The 20439-nt window shown below is 37.1% G+C and overlaps 1 protein-coding gene across 1 annotated transcript in view; it reads right to left on the bottom strand.

Moving 5' to 3' along the window:
• Positions 1-11538: 11538 nt before the first annotated feature.
• The window catches only part of LOC149259028 (Ribosomal protein S18), a 193286-nt gene continuing 184385 nt past the window's right edge, over positions 11539-20439 (bottom strand). Inside the window, exons 6-7 of the mRNA XM_089417194.1 lie at positions 12309-12368; positions 11539-12142 (exon numbers count right to left, since the gene is read on the bottom strand). Of these exons, the coding sequence (XP_089273320.1) occupies positions 11879-12142; positions 12309-12368 (324 nt within the window). The 3' untranslated portion in view covers positions 11539-11878. The remainder of the gene's footprint in view (positions 12143-12308; positions 12369-20439) is intronic.

Below are 20439 nucleotides of genomic sequence, written 5' to 3'. Positions count from 1 at the left end.
CATTTTGAGCTTCCACAGTGCAAAACTCTATCCATTGAATTTATTGATCTCTATATTTCTGATGCTTTCCATCTTCTTTTCCCTCAAGAATCGATCCCGCAGATCTTCTATTGTAATAGGGTCTACTACAGGCCCGAGAAAAACCCCTCAGCAGCAAAGGCGTCCCCTTGAATCTGAAGCAACTCTGACACTAAATGTAGGTTTTAACCCTGTAAATAAATTACCTGCAAGCAAAGTATTCAAATAGAAAAATAAACAATGGCGAGAATATAAAATAAACATAGAGATTTTCTCCTAGAACCAAAACTCGGAAAACCGGATTGATTTTTCATTATATTCGTTTCAATGTTACAATACATATATATACTTGTCGAAGCATTCATAAACCCCAATCCATTAACCCTGGATTAGAAAATAATCATAGTTCCCTTGACCAAATCTACAAAATACCATGGACAAAAAACATCATGCTAAAAACCATGTTCAAATCCATGGGTAGGTCTACCCACCATCTTTGGGTCTGCCCCCCATCCTTGGGTTTTCCCAACTATTATTGGGTCTAGTAAAAAAATTCTTGGGGCGCTACCCCAAACCCCATGTAGGGGGGTTATTGCACACAACGCAACGTACAATGCATGAGTCTATTCATGGAAAGAATATAACACATACCCAACATTTACGAATTGGGGTTAATGTTTATGATTAATTTTTTAGGATCCAATCTTGAAGGTAGGTTAGGGGTTAAGGGAGAAGTTATAGGGATTTAAGGTTAACTAATAGGGAGTGATAATTGCCAACTCTCAAGGCTAGTAGGAGTTACAAAGAGAAATATTGGTAGTTTGCATTCCCTCTCATGTTCTAAAAATGTCGAGCTTGGTAGATCTACAACATGTAAACATAATAAATTAAGTTTTGTTGTGCACTTATTACCAACAACTTTCATTGATAGATGTTGAGACATCTCATATGTAAGAGCTATTAAGGAGTCATGTTTCGTTCGTTGTATAACTATGATAACATATACCCATCTATAGTACACATGAAAACCTATAAGGTTTGTTATGGTTCATTTCCCATCCATTGATTATTTGTGCACTTTATAGATGAATAGTTGCAATATAATTATTTGGTTACTAACTAGAAGAACCATTCTTATTGTATCCATCATTTATTAGATGATTTCTTGTAAAACATTATGAATCACAAGATTTTGTTTGTAGGAAGACACCTCATGATAATGTAGCATATTGCTCAATTTCTAAGGCTAGATCATAATATACAATTCTTAGATCCACATTAATTCCCTCTAAGATGAAAATTTTGACCTTAATGGGATGCATTAATTGTGGGGTCATTGGGCCTACTAGACTTTAAAATGCTACATTTAAATCTTTTGACACTACTTGGACTTTGAGGTGTAGTTGACTTCCCATTTGATGATCATCTGTGTACTTTCTAGCTGCATGGTTGCAATATAATTATTCAATTACCAATTAGATGAACCAATCCTATTTTACCCATCACTACTATAATTTTTCTTTTAAAATTATAGAATGCGAGATTTTGTTTGCAGTGAGACACTTTCATGATGGTGTTGCATACTACTTAATTTCTAATCCCATATTTAATTGTTAGATCCATACGAAAACCCTCCAAAATGAAAATTTGGCTTCAATGGAACTCGTTAAAAGTTGGAGCTTGTTGAATCTCAATCGGTACATTAAATTTTTTTTGGCACCGCTTGGACTTGGCATGCCATAATTTGTTGATTTTAAATAGATTAGATGGGTAGCAAAATGGGGCATAGGTTTCAAAGGCATGGATTCATATGGGTATATTCATTTGTTCTTGCCCATTATCTATGTATGAGGTATAAGACTTAATAATATAGTTGCAATCTTATTATTATACTAAAATCCTTTCTCACATCATTAATTTAATATTTGCAATGATGTGCGGTCACAATATCCAAATTTTAATATTCCTCAATTAAGAACATACAATATAACACCCCAATAAACTTTTTTTCTTTAAGAAATTTAATAGGTTAAGGGAGGTTAGGGTCCATGGATAATGTTCAACATTAAGGGTTAAGGTTTAAAGGGATTATGAATAAGAGTAAGGGCTAAGGCACAGGGGGGTGCAATAAGGTCCAAGGTATATTGTTAAGAGCTAAATGATTAGAATATAAAGTGGTGTATTTGATTTAAGGTAAAGGGTAACGGGTTGGAGCTAACATCTAAACTTTTACATGAAAGACCAATGCTAGGGTTTAGGGTTCTTAGATTAGAGTAAAATTTACAAATTCAATAGTTTAGGGTTAAATAAGAGGGTTTAAGGTTATGGGTTGATAGTGAGAGTTGAGGGTTTGGTTAAATTTGAAGGTTAAGGGTTCATTAAGATTTTCATTTGGGTTAAGGTGTAAAAGATAAGTGAATTTATTTTTAAGGTTAAAAATTTGGTTTTATGTCCCATATGGGGCCAAGGCAAAAGTGAGGGGGATGGGATGCAACCATCCCTCTTGGCCAAGTGGTTAGGGAATGTGCCAACATGCCCCGAAAAGAGAATAAATGATTATTAAGTTATTAACACCTCACCTAAGGTGAGAGGTATGTTGGATCCACGATCCCAAGTCAATGAATCACAAACACCATGATGAGCAGTTCCTCTTCCAAGAAGGTCTCATCCTCACGGGGGAGATGAGCAACAATTGCATTGTTATAAATCTGGCTCTCCTTCTGGTGTACGCCTACCTGAATTCTAATATGATACAATCTACTCCACAATCAATTTCTCCATTCTTAGCTCAGAGGTTTCTCCACGAGGGCTCTATCCAACTCACCTCAGTTAAACTCGACCAAACCATGTCAACACTTCCATTAATTTTCTTGGAAGACGGAGTCTCAATCACATTATTTAGCATCCTTGACATTACAGGGACACTTTCCTCTCATCCCCCTAGTTTACAGGTCATGGCTTGTTATTTCTGTTTTTAGGATTATCAACACTACATGCAAGATTGTGGATAGGTGGAGAAACACTTTTAAAACCACCTTATGTGGAATTAGGACTACTAGAGTGTTTCTTGGTGTGAAAATTAATGGTCTATGTATGTGTTCTTGCTCAATTTCTATCTTTGTATTCAGAATTGCAATCCTTATATTTTTGGCTTGCTCTTTCTTTGATGTTTTGCACTTTTGGCTCTACCTGTCACTGAAGCTCCAACCCACTTTGTGCCTCCACTGACAATCTTGTATTCCCCTTTGTTTCTCAGCCATTGGGTGCTTGCCTCTTGTTTCCAACCTCCCATGTTGGCTTGCATTATGCTCATATCCATCCCAACATCCTTTATGTTCCCTTGTGGTTAGTTTCCTACTTTTCGCGCCCCCTTCTTCTGTGTTATCATTCTTTCTTGCTTTTGTGGCCCCTCCTCTCCCTAACACAGCTCTTTCCCATGAGGTCAATGTTGAAGAATGTAACTAGGTTCGATCTTCATAATTGTACTTGAAGTCAAAATGTAATATATTTGTCAAATGAAAGCCAAAAAAAAAAAACTATTAGTATTTTAATTGACTTGTTAAATCATGGGTTTCATGTTTGGGTCAATTGTTATAGGTCAAGCCTCCTTTGTAGGCTTTAGGATTATTTATTTGGGTCAAAGTCAATATGTTTGTTTGGTCAAAGACTCCTCCATCAGGTCTCCTTCAAAACGACTTCAAATAGATCATCATCAAGTCGGATACATTCAAGTGAAATCATGTCGGCGTCACCTAAAATGGAGACACAATTGTTCAAGCTATAATGTTGGCTTATTTTTCATGGATACTATTGTATATACAAGCCTAAGGCCTTTGCTCAGATCAAAGTATCAAACAACAATTCAGAGGGAATATTTTAGTTGATACAACATAAGCTCGGATTTCACAAGAAGAATGTGGTGACCTCAGATATGATGTTTTGGTGGCGTTACAGGGAAGAGCTCTGATGATTTCAATGTTTCCACAACAACCACAGTTTGGTACCATGCCTCCCACAGTTCAGTGCTATGTTATCACAGTTAGATGTTTCCACAAGCCTCAACTTCGGTGACTTGTTACTACTTACAATCTGACAGTTTGGGTGCTACTACAGTTCGATTCCATTGCAGTGATGAAGGTTCGATGCCACCACAAGTGAGGAAGGTTCGATGACACTGAAGTGAGAAGGTTTCGATGTGACCACAATAAGAAGATCTAAGTGGTATTGCAATAATGATGTTTCGATGTAGCAAGTATTCGGTGCTAACACAGTGATATGAATCTTGGTATGTCATTACATGAAAGAAGGAAACAATAAGGATGACTTGATGGAGAATGTTTATAGTCTAGATTGTAAGGGTCTTGGTCATCTCATCTTGAATCTACTTAAGGAAGAATTTTGACTGGGTTTTCCCCTATAGTGCGGTTTAGCCGTGCCAGCATGCCTACATCTTGTGTTCTCTTCTATTGTTAATTGGCATTAGTCTTGATGATAAGAAAAGATAATTAATAAGAACTAATAATAATGATGAAAACATCACAATATAATGTCATAATTAGAGAAATCATTTAACTGCCCACACTTTGGATTTCTCTACAGTCAATGCCCACCTATTTTCCTTTACCGCTTTCCTTCTCAACATTAGAGTTTGGTTTGGATTCATGCCTCAATAGTTGTTTCCATTGAGAGGACGCCAACTATTAGGAGCAAGCCACTCGGAGACATACACGTGTTCATCACAGGCTTTAGGAATCCACTGACCAATTTCAAGAGATCACCCCCATACTTATCCAAGAGGAACTTGCCCACATGGAAAGGGAAAGGGTATCCCATTGAGGACATATTTTAGACACAAAATTTATGGTGGATATTGTTGATTTGGTGCTCGATGTTGGGCATAACCACGATTATTTTAATCAATACATGCATACAAATGATTTGCATTAGAATTTGGAGTTTCTTCTAGGCAGAATTTTGCTATATCATTCTAAGCATAAGGTTGACATCCTACACTCCTAAGGAACATCAATCAGTGTATGATCTGTATTGAGCACCATCTAGGCATTCCTCCACTAGTGGGAAACACCCCCAACAACATTGAAGATCCAATTTAGGTGGCGGCTATGGATTTTGACTTCTAGACTTAGTTTTGCTATGCTCATGGCCATTTTGTTTTTGAAAGCCTGGACTGTTCTTAGTATATATACTCTCGACTCAATTTTGTAAAGCATGATCTCATTGACCTCCCTGTGAAGAGTGCAATTTTGACAATGGTATGGTCTCCCTACTAAAAGACTGACCTAAAACATCCATGTAAATCTCAATTTGGAAGGAGATACAATGTTTATCCCACAAAAAGAAAAAACAAATTGGGGTTATGGGTTAAGTGTGAAGAGTTTGCACTTGCATGGTAATGTTAGGATTTAAGAGTTTGGCTTCTATAGTTAAAGTTTGAGATTAAAGGTCAAAAATTAATGATTAAAAGTTATCAAGAATGAATCTAGAATTAAAAGATAGTATATAGTTGTTAAAAATTGAGGGTTTAAAATAAAAATTAAAATTTTATGACCAAGTTTAAAATTCCTCAATAGTAAATTATGACATAATTGCAATAATAATAATAATAATAATATATTCATAAAAATGTTTATATAATACATAACCTAAATTATCATACTTATAATTGAGTAATATGTATAACATAAACTATAAAAAAAAACATATTCACGTATTACACATCCTAAATTATTATACTTATAATGGAGTAATATATAGAATATATATGGTTATGTTTTATATATTAAAATAGTTGATAAAAACTGAGATATTATTGTTATATAAAACCATAATATATAGGAATTATAATATAGTAATATGATAAATATAATGTTGTGATATAATTGAAAAAAAGTATATGATATAATTTTATATGAGGATTTCCCGAATGCGGGTGCACATCACAGTTAAAAGAATGGCAGTAGCAAGGGACGGTAAATGGCCTAGCCACATGGCCATCCGTAATCCTGCACACCATTCCATAAAATGCATTAATAGTGGCCATAAATGGAAATTAAGTCGGCACTATATTCAAACCAACTGCATCTACCCGCCTCGGCTCAGCTCAATGACGACCTCTGGTGATTTTACCTCCACCGTGCCAGTCTCGAATCCCCTGCCTCTGCATTGCCATTTTCCTCTGACAGCAACAGAACCAAGCTCTCGCACTGCTATGGGTAGGCGATGCAGCATTCTTTGTTGTATTAATCTCGGCCCAGGCATTCATTTTACTCAAAGCTTGGTCTGTAATTTCATCTTCCACCCTGCGTCTATAGATAATCCTTCCTCTGAGCCGACCTCTAAACCTGCTACGCCCTCACTTCACTCTGAGTCGTCTCCCTTCAGTATTTCTCCTACCCCTGTAGTCAATATGCCCAAAACTCGCCATCGAATGTGCAGTCGCAGAGGGGGCAGTAGAGGCAGATTGCCCTGTTCTCCTCCTTCTTCGGCCTCTGACACTTCCTCCCCTTCGGCTCAACTGACCTCAGGTCGATACCCAAACACACGCAGTGGCAGAAACTGCTCATGTCCTCTCTGCCTCCACTCGATGCACCCTGACTCGCCACCCAGGGAAATTCCCTCAAGTTCTCAGTCATCCCTCCGCTCAGCCAACTTCATCTACCGCTGCTCCCTAAACCATCCCATCATTATCGCTACCATCTCCATTACATTCCACGAGGAGCCTGCCACAATAGGAGGAAGCCATACTAGTGCGGAACCTCCCAGGGTTGAAAGGAGCACACAATGCACTAGGGCGAAGCAGGACACTCCTCTGGACAAGCAAACAGGGAAGGAGAAGGGCCATGACCATCAAGCAGATGACGACATGGATCCTTACAGATGTTTTGTTGTGGAGGAACACCCGGAGCAGTAGGAAGATGACACGGGTGCAACGCAGGGAGACGACGACAAGGGTGAATACAAATGTTTCATTGTTGAGGAACACCTGTCGTCGCCGCGCAACACCTAGCTTGCCAGCATGCAACCTGGCCGGCCACACAATCCTCCACGTGGCTTCGAGTCTCAGGTTCCGAGATTTATGGTTTTTTTATGTTTTCAGGGTTTTTAGAAAATTTGTTGTCATATGGTTACTTTGATGATTTTTCTTGTTTTTCTGAAAAATTGGTTAAATACTATGTGTAATTGCTGGTTTCCCCTGCGTGGGCAGCAAGATAACACCTGCAACTTTATTTTTGAACTGGACTGGTTTCCCATTATGGGCAGTCCAGACCTGGTTTTGATAGTTTTTGGCCCAAACTATGACATGGACAGGCAAAGGCTATGGCCTCAATGTACCATTATGTTTCAGTAATAGAATTTAGCATAATTTAGAAGAAAAAAAATATTATATGAGGATTTTAGGTTTAAGTTAACTGTTAATCATTTGAAAAAAAAATGGATGTCAACAAAAAAAAGTTAAAAGAAACGCTAAATAACAATTTGATTCTAAATAGCTTAAAGGTAAAATGGAATTCAAAACCATCAAAAAAAGAAATTAAAAAGTTTATATAGTTTGAGTGAAGAAAACAAAAGAGCCTTGAAAATGTTTTATAAGCTAATTTGCATTAAAATTATAATAACCATAAATATAGCATAGTAAAACTCCAAAATTAAAAGGGCTAGATGAAGAACACATTCCAAGGACTAAACTAAATTAAGTTAAAGTGAGATAGAAGCCAAAAGAAGTATAAAATAAAATAAAAATGGATAATAATTACGAATAGAAAAGTTATTATTAAAGATAAAGACAAAAAATATAGTAATAAATTGGAATTTGGAATACACTGAATCTTCTCCTGAGATTGTTATTCTTTTCCATGGGGGATAGGACTTATCTTAAGTTGGATCTTGAGTAGAATTGAATATTATATTACTTACTAAAACTTGGCAGCATTAAAAATACAAGGTCCCTAATATAGAACAAGTTGTCTTGTGGGTCATATGGAATAAGGGATCCTACTGCAAAGGAATTGGAGGCATATCTTGGTACATAAAAAAGAACATTTTTCCTTGCATTGGGCTTCACAAATACCCTTTTAATCAATACATGTGGATAGGGGTTTCATATATTAATGCTAAGAATATTTATATAGTAATATGCTATTTAATACCTATTAATTCAATCTTTTATAAGGAAAAAAAAAACTAAATAAAAAACACAATATTTATAGTCTATGAAAGAAAGGAAGTAACCCCTTGTTAAGATACCTTAATGCTAGAATAACAACTACTCAAACTATTATTTTAAGCAATGATTCCAACCCTAATCTTATGTGGCTAGATGACGACCTTGTTTTAGCAAATACAAAACAAGCTTTGAAAACTTGGACAAGAATTTGTTTGGCAGTGAGCTCATCAAGCTCTCCAGTTCTTAAGATCTAATAATTTGTGATTATGTTATGAAGTGGTTGAAATCCAATTGAATATCTTGTATTCATGGTCTTGGAAGCAATGTTGTAGATTATGTGATATAAGATATACAAGAAAATAGTAAACTTTGAAATGATAAAATGACCATAAGTCCAACTCTAATCATAAACCTTTAATTCTAACTGTAGATTTTGTCATGCACAAAAGCCCCATTGAATAAAATAAGAATTACTAAAAGCCCTTGAACTTGGCCAAAGACATGATGATAGTTTTTTTGAAGGATTTAAATAATGAATAAAATTGTATATCAAATAAGGAAAAAATATTGAAGAACTATATTATAATTTCACACTCTGCCTTCTCTCATTAATAAGTTCTTTATCAATGTGACATCTAAAAAATAAAATAGAACCCACCCTTAGTATGACCAACAATGTAAAATTGGTAGGAAAGTAATTAAGGATACATCTAATGAGTACTCAAAATCTAAACAAATAAATGGGGATAGAGCCCTAATTAAAAGGAAAAAAAAAAAAAAAAAATCATTATATAAATACCAGTATAGATCCATTTTAACTCTGGATCTACCAAGCACCCAAAGGAATCAAATCTCTTAATATGCAAACATCTTTTTAAGTGCAAAAATTGAGGAAATGTTTGCACATGGATAGACTTCCATTTGAACACTTTGTAGATCCAAATTTAAGATGTTGGTTTCCAAAAACACTAAAATGTAATTTCTTTACTTTCAATTACTTTATCTCTATATAAAGGTGATCTAAAATTAAGCTAGACACTGAAGACTTGTTTATGGCCGATATTGATTTCTTTTGTTATTACTATTTTTTAATTTGTTAATGAAAACAATGTTTTCTTATTTTTGTATGTAGCATTATGTAACGATATATCCTTCATACTTGGATGTATAACGCCTCTCGATGCAAAGAAGCAAGAGAAGCTTTTACATATAAGCTAGATCCTAAGAAATTTTGGAGGCAAACTAACTTGTCAAACTAAAGAAAACAATACGATTTATTTGATGGACTAGAATTCCTACCTCAAATCATTATGAATCCCCTAATGTCATGCACATCATTCCTTTACACAAAGAAATAAATTTTTTATAGATATCATAGAGTTTTGGGATAGACAACTGACAAAGCGAAAGCTAAGGATATTCAAGGCTACCAGGGAAAATAATAAAAAATTAGATGGCCTATTCTCATCCTCACATCCACAAGTTCTTCAATTTAGCAATCAAGCAAAGCTTTTGTAAATCCTAGACTAGAAGCCTCATTGTACCTATTTAAAAAAATGGGACTAAAAGTAATCCTTCTAATTATAGGAGCATATGATTAGCTCCATTTAAGCCAAGTTATATGGAAATTATTTTGAACAAAAAAACAGACGTATGTCTAAAAAGCCACATCAAAAGTGGCAAAGACTAGACCAAATTTAGAAGCTATCAATTATGAACCACCTTGTTACACAAAGGATCATTGAAGATGAGTGAAGCAATAATAAAACCAAACTCTTGTGTTATTTCATTGACTTTAGAAAAGATTTTGACACTATGCCCAAGACTAACCTTTAGAATAGGCTAAAGAACCTGAAAGTTCCTTCCAAGCTAAAGTTGCTACAATAAGATTGTATGAGAACATTATTGCCAAGTTTATGAACACTAAGAGTTGGGTAGAAAAGATTAATTGGAATATGAGAATTAAGCAAGGTTGTCCCTTGTTCCATACCCTTTTTGGCATATGCATATGCATTTACAAGTTAGAGGGTTGTTTGGACGAAGGTTGTGTCAACCCAACTCTAGCTGATATAATCATCATCATCCTTTTCATTGATGATATTGTATTCATAGCAAGGAGTCCCTATGATCTTGCCAATAACTACAAATTCTTAATGGTTTGTACTCAATACAAGTAAGAAAATTAACATTGACAAAAGGAAGATTATGATAATTAAATCCAAAAAAGACCACTTACACTAAAAAATTTATATGACAAAATATTGGAGGTAACTTGATACAATTATTTCAAAATCAATCTTCACTACAAGCTCAACTAAAACTATAGCATTCGGATAAATGGAGACTAAAAAGTTTATTATGGGCTGGAAAGCAATTGTAAATCAATGGACATTTGGCTATGGGTTAAGAATAATTCTTCTTTAAGACTATATTTGCTCAAGTTATCCTATAAAGTTGTCAAGTTTGAGGTGACATCATTCCTAAAAATTTGCCAAATGAATCCAAAAATGTTTTATATTTTATAATCTCAAAATCACAAACAATGCACCCTATCCTCCTCATAGAAGTAAGTATTTCTCCCATGACTATGTATTCAATATACAAGGCCAAGGTAAACAACATGGAAGATAACATACTTCTAAGATTGATTCAAACTCTAGCAAAAATCATCAATGACTCAAACAAGACTAGCATAAGTATACTGAGTCTTTACTAAATCAATGAGGTATAAACGAACATTTCACAATATTAAACATACTATTAAATTTAAATTCGAATAATTTAAAAGATAAGTAAAAATTAAGGGACTTCAAGTATGTGATCAATTCTATTCTAAAAAGTCATGAGTATCTCTTTATTTTGACTCGTGTATAGAAGAAAATCAATGTTGTCAAAATATGGACCTATCTAATGAGCTACATAATGAAACAAGGAGTTGCAGAACAAAAACATAAACGTTAATCGCATATACAGAAAATAAATATGAGGGAAGGATGCACAATCCAAACAAATACGTGGAGAAGGAACACAATCCAAACAAATATATGGAAAGAGATGTGCTAACGTCATTGTTATCACAGGCGTTGCTGATTGCATATTTCGGATTGCAAAATGGACAAAATGGTGTAATGCAAATGAATATTTGTATAACCCATCGTTTGGAAAACAAAACAGATAGAGGCCAACACTATAAAATATAGAGCACTATCCAAACATCTTCTACCATATCATCTACTTCAAACACAAAGTTACAGAGATTATTATTATTTGTTAGAGGCATTATATACTTGTAACAAAAGTTTGTTTTGAAGACGGTTGGTGTTGTTTGAATGGTATCAGAGTATAAAAGGATTTTACTTTATTCTTTGATAGAATACCAGCACCAACATAATATTTGTTGGTGGCCTACAGAAAATCGAACCAGAGGACAACGTCACATCTTAGAATTCAAGCTGACAGACACTAACTAATATTTTATGAGAAATGGTTAATATAAGACGAGATTTGGTTAAAAAATATCCTCAACCCAGTAATGGCCTTCATGGCTCCATGGCACTATGCCCTCATCAGAAGTTATAACAGTTTGCCCTAAAATTGAATATATGCAGCAGCATATTTCTAAGATTAGAAATCCAAACAAATCTACATTAACAGCTTGAAATGACCAGTCCCGCTTTATTTGGATTTCAAGTCATCAAGCTCAAAGTCAGGGATATCCAGATCTTCCGTCTCTATAATTTCTTCTTCAACAGGAATTTCTTCATGATCGTCGGGCCTGTCATCATAGTCGTCAAAATCATAATCTTCATCAAGATCCTCCATAGTTACACCAAAAACAAATGCCTTCTTCCCCATCGATGTGAATGGCATCAGACCAAAAGCACGGGCTGTCTTGATTTCACGAGCAATTTTCCTCTGAGCTTTTGCTCTAATACCGAACTGCACAAGTGTCAAGCAAAAGGAACATAAGATCGAATAGATCCCAGTATCTGGAACATATATAACAATGATTTCCTTTCTTGAGAACAAGCTAAACGGACAATTAAAGAAAAAAAATGCGCTTATACAGAGTACAAGTGAATATTATCTGAAAGCTCCAGCTAACCTTCTTTCGCGGGTAAAGGATTCCGGCCTCAGTTATGAAATTCTGTAGGAACCTGACATTCTGCATCACTATCAAAAGCTTTGTTATGTCGTGGAAAATGAATGAGCATTCCAACCACAAATGATGAAACTAATACGATGAACCAAAAATTGGAATATTGTCATCCTATACCAGCCCATCAATCATGTGCCAGACTGATGCAGAAAAAAAACATATGCAAATATCAAAATTTCATGAAATAGAAAATGAGAATGGCAATTTGGCTTCTTACAGTTTTATACTAAGTTTACATGCAAGGAGTTACAATTTGAATTATGGTAAGTTAGTAACAAGACTCACCAAAACTTGCCCACTTTAGACGAGCCAACCATCAAAGTTGAAAATTTCAGCCAAACATGCTAAGTTTTGTTTATCAGAATTTGACCATACTTGCCCAGTTTGATGCAAATATTGATGACTCCTCAAGAACTAGCCAAGTTCATATGAATTACTTGACCAACATCCATATAAATGCAAATGACACTTTATTTTCAACACGCTTCTGTTTTTAGCTGAGAGGGGGGTTTCCTTCTATGAAAACAATCACTGTTTGAAGGCCCGAAACAAAAGTCTTACAGATTTTTCAATGATTTGGAGTGCAAAAAAATCACTGAGAAGATAGTTCACCTTTTCAGACCATAACTTCACTTGCACAATTTTTTTCTGCAAGGAAGTTGGAACAGTGCAAAAGCTATTTAGTGTTATAGAAGCCCTGTCATGCACTATTGAAGCTAATTTGAAGGATCTTCAGCTATGTCTCACAGTATTTTTCGATAAATTCCCACAAACAGTCCAAACATTTCATTATTTTTCAAATTTCTCACAAATAACCAAAAAACAGATTTCAAAATTCATATTCCTGAATCCTGAATGATTTCAAAATAATCAAAGAAAGAGAATTTGCTTGGGCATATTGCAAGGACCTTGGTGGGGGAAAGGTCCAATACAAGTTTTACCAATAGACAATCGAGTGGAGGATTGAACCGTCTCAAGTACCACCTAGCAAAAATCACTGGTGAGCATGTAATCTCTTTCACATAGATGAGCAGAAAAAATCTTTGGTTGTGTGATTCAAATGTGTGCCAAGAGGAGTGCTATATATGTAGTCTTCTGGGAAGCCAATGGGTGCCACAAAAAATCTGGGCCGACTTGACCTCCTTGTAGCCAAAATTTTAAAATTCGAAATTCAATTTTTTTCTTTTGATACTGACATGAAGAACATATCATGCATTTATAATTACATATATTTTGGAGGGCTCAATTATTAGTTATCAAGACCGACCGACCATAGCTACAAAATTCAACAATTTCTATGTGGGTTGAAACCCTAATTTTCCCTAGATTATTTAATGAATGAGAATTGTTGTGGGTGTTTATCTGTTGTAATGTGTGATTGATCCTCTCCTTGATTTTATTTCCTCTGCATATAAATTTCTGGAAGTTAAAATACCAGTGATTCTATTTTTCAACAATTCATAATTTATTTGGTTAATAAAATAAACTGTTGAATGAAGATAAATCTGGGCTGATATGAGGAGATTTTAAACCTGGTCTGTTGCCACTTCAATGACACTACTCATCAATGCTATGTAGTTTTGAAACTTCTTTGGAGACTTGCTCTCCCTGAATGTGCTCCTTCGAGCCTCGAAATGCTCCTGAGCATCCGTTGATGTCTAATCAAACCATCTAGGCCTTCTTACAAACTAAAAGGAGCTAATGACTCCTCCCCACCTGAAGATTGACTCCCTAAACTAAAGTATCTACATGTTTCTCTCCCTTTAGAGCCTCTTGCTCCTCGTCCTTTATCACTGGTCATGAAAACTCATGAGACTTCCTAGATGCCAAGTTGTCCCCAAACCTAACATTTCTGCTCACAATTGTCTTCCTCTACACCGATATGAAGATCCTATAAGCTTTTGAGGTCTCTCTATTTCCAACAAATAACCCCTTCTCTCCTAAAGGCTCAAGTTTCATGCTCTTCTCCACAGGTATACTAGACAACCAAAGATTCTCTAGTGTCCTATCTCTAACTTCGCTCTTGTGAATGCTTCCTAAGGAGTGTTATCCCCAGATATCCTACGAAGACTCTTGTTTTGCACATGTGTTGTCATGTTATGTTCCTCTACCCAAAGAAACATAGGCAGACCTTGGTCATGTAACATAGCCTTGGAAACACCGATGATGGACCGATTATTTCTCTTCGCAACCCCATTCAGTTGATGGTTGTACGACACAGTCATCTCCCTCTTGATCCTTACATCCTTTTGCAAAAATCCTTCAAGTCATTGGAGGCGTACTCACCCCCAATATCCGACCCCAAGACCATGATCTTCTTCCTTGTTAAGTTCTCCACTTAAGTGTTGAACTCCTAGAACCGACTGAAGACCTCGTCCATGATCTTCATGAAGAAGATCTAGGTTTTCCTAAAATAGTCATCAATGAACATGCAATAATATAGTGCTCCCTACACTAATGCCACCGACATCGATCCACACACACATGAATGAATGCAAAAGAAAATCCCCTTCAACCTACTTTCATTACTTGAAAAAATAACCTTGGCATTCTTACCAAGTGCACACCACCTACAAAAGCCCTGCTACTCAATACTAAAATCTTGGAAACTACTGACAATCTCCCACAGGATCGACAACGACTTGTAGTGAAAGTATCCTAACCTCTTGTGCCACAACTCACACAGGTTGTCCTTGTCATCCACCAAAGCCTAAGCAGGTTTCCCCTTCAACTTGTATAGATTTCCCTCTCTAACCGCAATGGCCACTATTGTGTATGGGCAATTACCCTTTGGACGAATAAGCACCTACACATTCCTCAGCATGACCTCATATCCTTTGTAGTTTGTCCTGTATCATTGAGATTAAGAGCATGTTCTTCTTCAGTCTTGGTACAAACAGCATGTCCTTGGCTTCCAATATTCCTCCTAACTCAAGAAGGAACTTAATGGTTCCCTCTCCCTTCATTGCATACCTGGCATCATAACCAAGCTCCACATGGACCCCTAAGTCTTGTTGAAAATAAGCGTACCAAGGAGGTGTTTCTTAGTGCATTTATCCTTTTGGCTTTAGGAAGACACATTAATGACTTTTGTCTTAGGACATTATGAGTTTTATTAATGTTGCGTACCATGTACTTTAGTATCTTAATGTCACTTGTGTTATAAAGTGACTTTATGGGAGAAAAAGTGCACATGGTACAAAACATTAAAAAGTAACTAGGAGGCTCATTAATTGAGGGGGGGCGCATGAGAGAAAGGGTCAAGTGGGGTGCTTGATCTCATCCATTGATCTCATGAGCTAAGATTTAATCTTAGCCCTTGATTTCAAGGTTTAGGATTCTCCTCATTTTAGGAGACGAAAAGGGAAAAGGAACCAAGACTCCATTCATTATTCTCACGTGTGCAATTGAGAAGAGCGTAGGAGCAAGGAGAGGAGGCTTACATTGCAGAACTAAGCAATGGAAATTCTTAGAGCAAGGAGGCTACCAAAAAAACCAAATTTCCAGCTGAAGGTACATCACATAGATCGAGATTTTTGAGCAAAAATACCAGGCCGAGATTCCTCGGGTAAGCAGGTCGAGATTCAAGGGATAGCAGGGCGAGATTCAAAGTAAAGGTCTGTGTTGATTTGTGAGGAGGCTGAGTGATTCTCAATATAAACCTTGTGGAGAATCAGAGGTGTTCGAAGCCTTCCTTTTGTTGGTATTATTACAGTCACCTGGGCTGCATTTAAAGGAGGACTATCAGAGAGTAATCACACAAGTTGAGGCAGTTGCAAGGGAAAGTTTGCACCAGACTTAAGGTTGATAGCAAAGGCATAATTCAGGAACTGTGGCTCAAACACTCAGAATTAGGAGTTGAAGCCTTGGCACGAATTTGAAGGAGGATGAAATAACATTTAAGGGGAGATAATTACCTTAAATGCTAATTGTTGTGTATATTTCTCAGTAGATTAGAAGCAATAAGAGCCTCCTTTTGTTAGTTTTCCCCTTGTGGGCTTTTCCAGGGTCATCAGACCAAAATCGCTGTGTAAAAATTATGTGTATGCTTGTTTGTCTTATCTGTCATATCAGCTGAAAAGAAATGTAGAGGTAGCTTGTAAATGTTCCAAATGAATTTGTATTAAATCTTTTACATTAGCTAAACTTTTGGGGCGAGGGCATTAAACATAAATGCAAAAACTTTGAAACTAGGAGGGCTACCAAATTGTTAGATTTTTCTAAATGGTATCAAAGCCAAAGAGGCTCCAGATCTGAACTTTTCATCAGCTGATAGAAGAGACCAGCAACCATCTTCTGTCATATGAGTGAACAGCAGTCATAAAACCCCAGTCAGAAACCCAAATATTTATTTGTTGGGAGGGAGGAAGATTGCCTAGTAACAAATCTGCTCTTTTGTGTTGGTTGTGAGGGTCATGGCTACTAGTTTGAGGGTAGAGGACAGATTGAGTGGCATTGATAATTTTTCCCGTGGAAGGAGAGGATGATGCTAATGCTTGAAGAAGTTGAAATGTGGAACATTGTGGAATGTCCTGTGCAACCTCCTACTGATGCAACTTGGTGGAATTCAACAAGAAGAATGTGAAGGAAAAGAGATTCATTCTTGATGTCATCAAAGACCACCTATTCCCTCATGGGACAAGAATGAAGTCTGCCTACGAGATGTGGGATTCACTTGTCACATTACACCAGAGTTCCAATGAGAACAGGGAGATGGTGTTGACACAGAAGCTAAGAAACACCAAGCTGACCAAGACCGACAATGTGACCTCATACCTCAGCAAGATCAAACCGCTAAGAGATGAGTTGGCTGTTGTGAGAGAGGTTATCCTTGAGGAGCAGTTTGTTAGGATTGCACTAGATGGTTTCACCAAGTAGTGGGATGGGTTCATATATGACATTGTGACCAACGAGCATTTTCCAGACTAGAGGAGGATGTGGGATGATTTCATCCAGGAGGATACCAAGAGGAGTGCTAAGAGTGGCAGTGAGCATGTTGGGGGAGATGAAGAGGAGAATCTTGCCCTTGCGGCTAAGGGTACGAACAAGGCCAAGAAGGGTCTTCCAGTGGAGCTAAGCAGGAGAAGGGGACACAGAAGGCGAATGAGAAGGACATGGGAAAAGTGAAATACTTTGCTTGTGGGAAGATGAGTCACTATGTTGTTTAGTGTCCCAACAAGAAGGGCAAGAATAAGGGAGTTGTAGCTTCCGCAGAGGTGGATGAGTTTACCTCTAGATTTGACACAGAGTTTGCCTTAGTGGTGAGTCTAGCCACTCATGTCACATCTTTCAGTGTGTTGTTTGTAGGCAATGGAGCATCTTTCCATATGACTGGAGTGAGAGAGCACTTCATGAGTTTGCCAGAGAAGGATATTGACTTGGAGTGTGTGCTTGGAGATAACTCCAAGGTCAGAGCAACAAGAGTGGAGAGAGTATCCTTTCAAAGGGAGTTATTACCTCCTCTGAAAGTGACAAATGTTCTTTATGTTCCAGGGCTGAAGAACTTGATTTTAGTCTCCAACATTGAGGACAAGGGGTATGTTGTTCTAAGGACAACAAGTGCTCATATATCCCATGGGATCTAGTGTCAAGTATGCTAGAGTGATTGGAGTCCGTAGTGGTAGGCTATACAAGTTTATGTTTCAGCCTACTAGAGTCTTGGTGGCACAAATCAACAATAGTGAGTCGTGCGAGATTTGGCACAGGAGGATTGCCCACTTGGACCATTGAGTATTCAGGATGTTGAGGGAGATGGTTATAGGTTTAGCTGAGTTCAAAACTGAGCATTATGATGTGCACAATGGGTGTGCCATGTGAAAGTACACCAAGACACCCTTCCCAAGCAGTGACAACAGGGTGGCACATATCCTAGACTTGGTGCACTCTGATGTTTGTGGTCTTATGCCTCATGTATCATTGAGCGGATGTGAGTACTATGTTGACCTTCATTGATGACCACTCCAGGAAGACGTGGATTTTCTTTTTGAAGACCAAAGGTGAGGTCTCCAAGAGTTTAAGGATCTAGTGGAGAACTAGACAAGGAAGAAGATCAAGTTGTTGAGGAGACAAAGGAGTTTGTTAGTTTTTGTAGCATCGGAGGTGTTCTAGTCTCGAAACTTTGTGGAGAGGTTAAAACACAAGAGATTTCCATAACCCAAAAATCGTTTCTGGAAATTCCACCTAGAAGTATCTCAATTAGATTATTAGCCTATTTTTTAATATTTCCTAAGTCTAAACTTAGGAAATCTGGTTAATTAATCAATATTAATTGAGATAAGGTGAGAATCATCTAGAAACTCACATGGATTGACTCTGATATGATCTTGGCCCTTAGAGGTTCAACAGGATTATAAGAAGAAGTTAATGGTTAGATGGAGAACACACTTGTGAGACACAAATAGATCGATTTCCTTAGGCAGTTCGATTTTCCAAACGCAGCAGCTAGAAGAGTTTGAGCCAAAGAAGGAAACAGAGACGGAGAGGGATAGAGATAATGAAGCCAGAGGAAGATTTCCAAATTCAGTGAGTGCATTTGTAGAGAGGCCGAAATTTCTCCAAGAAGTTCCGCAGAAGCTTCAAAACGCAGTTCGATTTCTGTTGAGGAGAAGAAGCCTTCAAATCCAGAGGTCGAGAAGGAGTCTCAAAATGCTAGAGAAGCGTTTTCCTAGTCAACAGTAGGCAGGACAGCTTGATTTGCAATTGTTCCAAGCTAAGCGTGTAGCAGTTTGCACCAAGGTGACGCAAAAGCTACGCAGAGCTAGGTGCACGGCTTTCTTTTCAATGGCAGTCGAGTGTCGAGATTGCTCAAAGCGAGGGTAATTTCCCTCAGATCATTTTTGCCAATATTTTCTCTGCAGGATAGCATGTATTTGGAATCCAGATTGTACTCAGATAATTTCACTGTTGCTTAATAAGAAAAACCCTCAACTGTTGCACTAGTTTTCCCAAGTTGGGTTTTTCCAAGGACATTTGTCCAAAAATAATTGTCATATTTTGTGTGCGCTAGAATTTTCTCAGTGTCTAGCGTTATTATTTTCCGCATTTTTATTTGTGAAGGTTGCAGTGTGATTTATTCGATATTTGTCGTAGCAAATAAATTTTTAAATTAATTAACAATTAAAGAAATATTTCCAGTTGTTGCAATAGGATTTCAGTGGTGAAATTTTCACATGGTATCAGAGCGTGGTTGATTAGACGGGGAAGCTCAAAAGTGGAAGAAGAAAATTTGGATGTTCAGAGGAAGCAGCAAGCTGAAATTTTCAGGGTTGCATAGTGCCTAGCTAGGCAGTGCGAATTGTTGGGCAAGGGTTTGATTTTCCAGTTGCAGTTGCAATAAAATTCAATCTGTCCAAAAAAGTGATTCCAGCAAGCAAAGGGAAAAACAACAGCTTAGATTTTCGCTAAGAAGATTTCTTGTTTGGGCACAAAGGGTTTTGTAGCAATTTGCTAGAGTAGAATTCGTGCCAGGTGAAAGAGAAAATGACACATTAGAGGAAAAATTTCTCTAAAGGGATCTTGAGTTTTAAAGATCTGATTTTCCAGTTGCAAATTGACAGTACTATGGGTAGAGTTCCTCACTCCAGAAGGGAGTGCGAGTAGCAGATCGAGCAGCCAAGCAGAGTGAAAGAGGGACTTTTCAACCAAATTCAAGATGGCCATAACTAGGCTCAGAGATCAAGCCATATTGGACAGTGCCTCCAACTATGTCATTTGGAAGGCCAGAATGTCCTTCTCCTTGATGAGCACCCCACAATGCGGATTAGCAAAAGGAGTACAAAACTAAAATGGCAAAGGCAAAACGAATGATCTTGGATGGAGTACGAAATCATATAGTCTCACATGTAGCTGGCAAGAATACGAACAAGGAGATGTGGGATGTTCTCTCCATGCTATATCAAAGTTCTTTCGAGTAGCAGAAGATGTTTCTCCATGAGAAGCTGAGAAGCATCAAGATACGGAAGGGTGAGGGCATAGATCCTTTCCTCACTAGGATTCAGGAAATCAGAGATCAGTTATCAGCGATTGGGGAGGCACCCCAACCAACAAAGCTTGTATGGTTAGCACTAAAGAGTGTCTA

Source organism: Pinus tabuliformis, chromosome 6, assembly GCF_031772625.1.
Source record: "Pinus tabuliformis cultivar Carrire ecotype Pingquan chromosome 6, CPIR1, whole genome shotgun sequence".
NCBI classification, from domain to species: domain Eukaryota; kingdom Viridiplantae; phylum Streptophyta; class Pinopsida; order Pinales; family Pinaceae; genus Pinus; species Pinus tabuliformis.
This window is presented reverse-complemented; position numbering and strand designations above follow the sequence as displayed.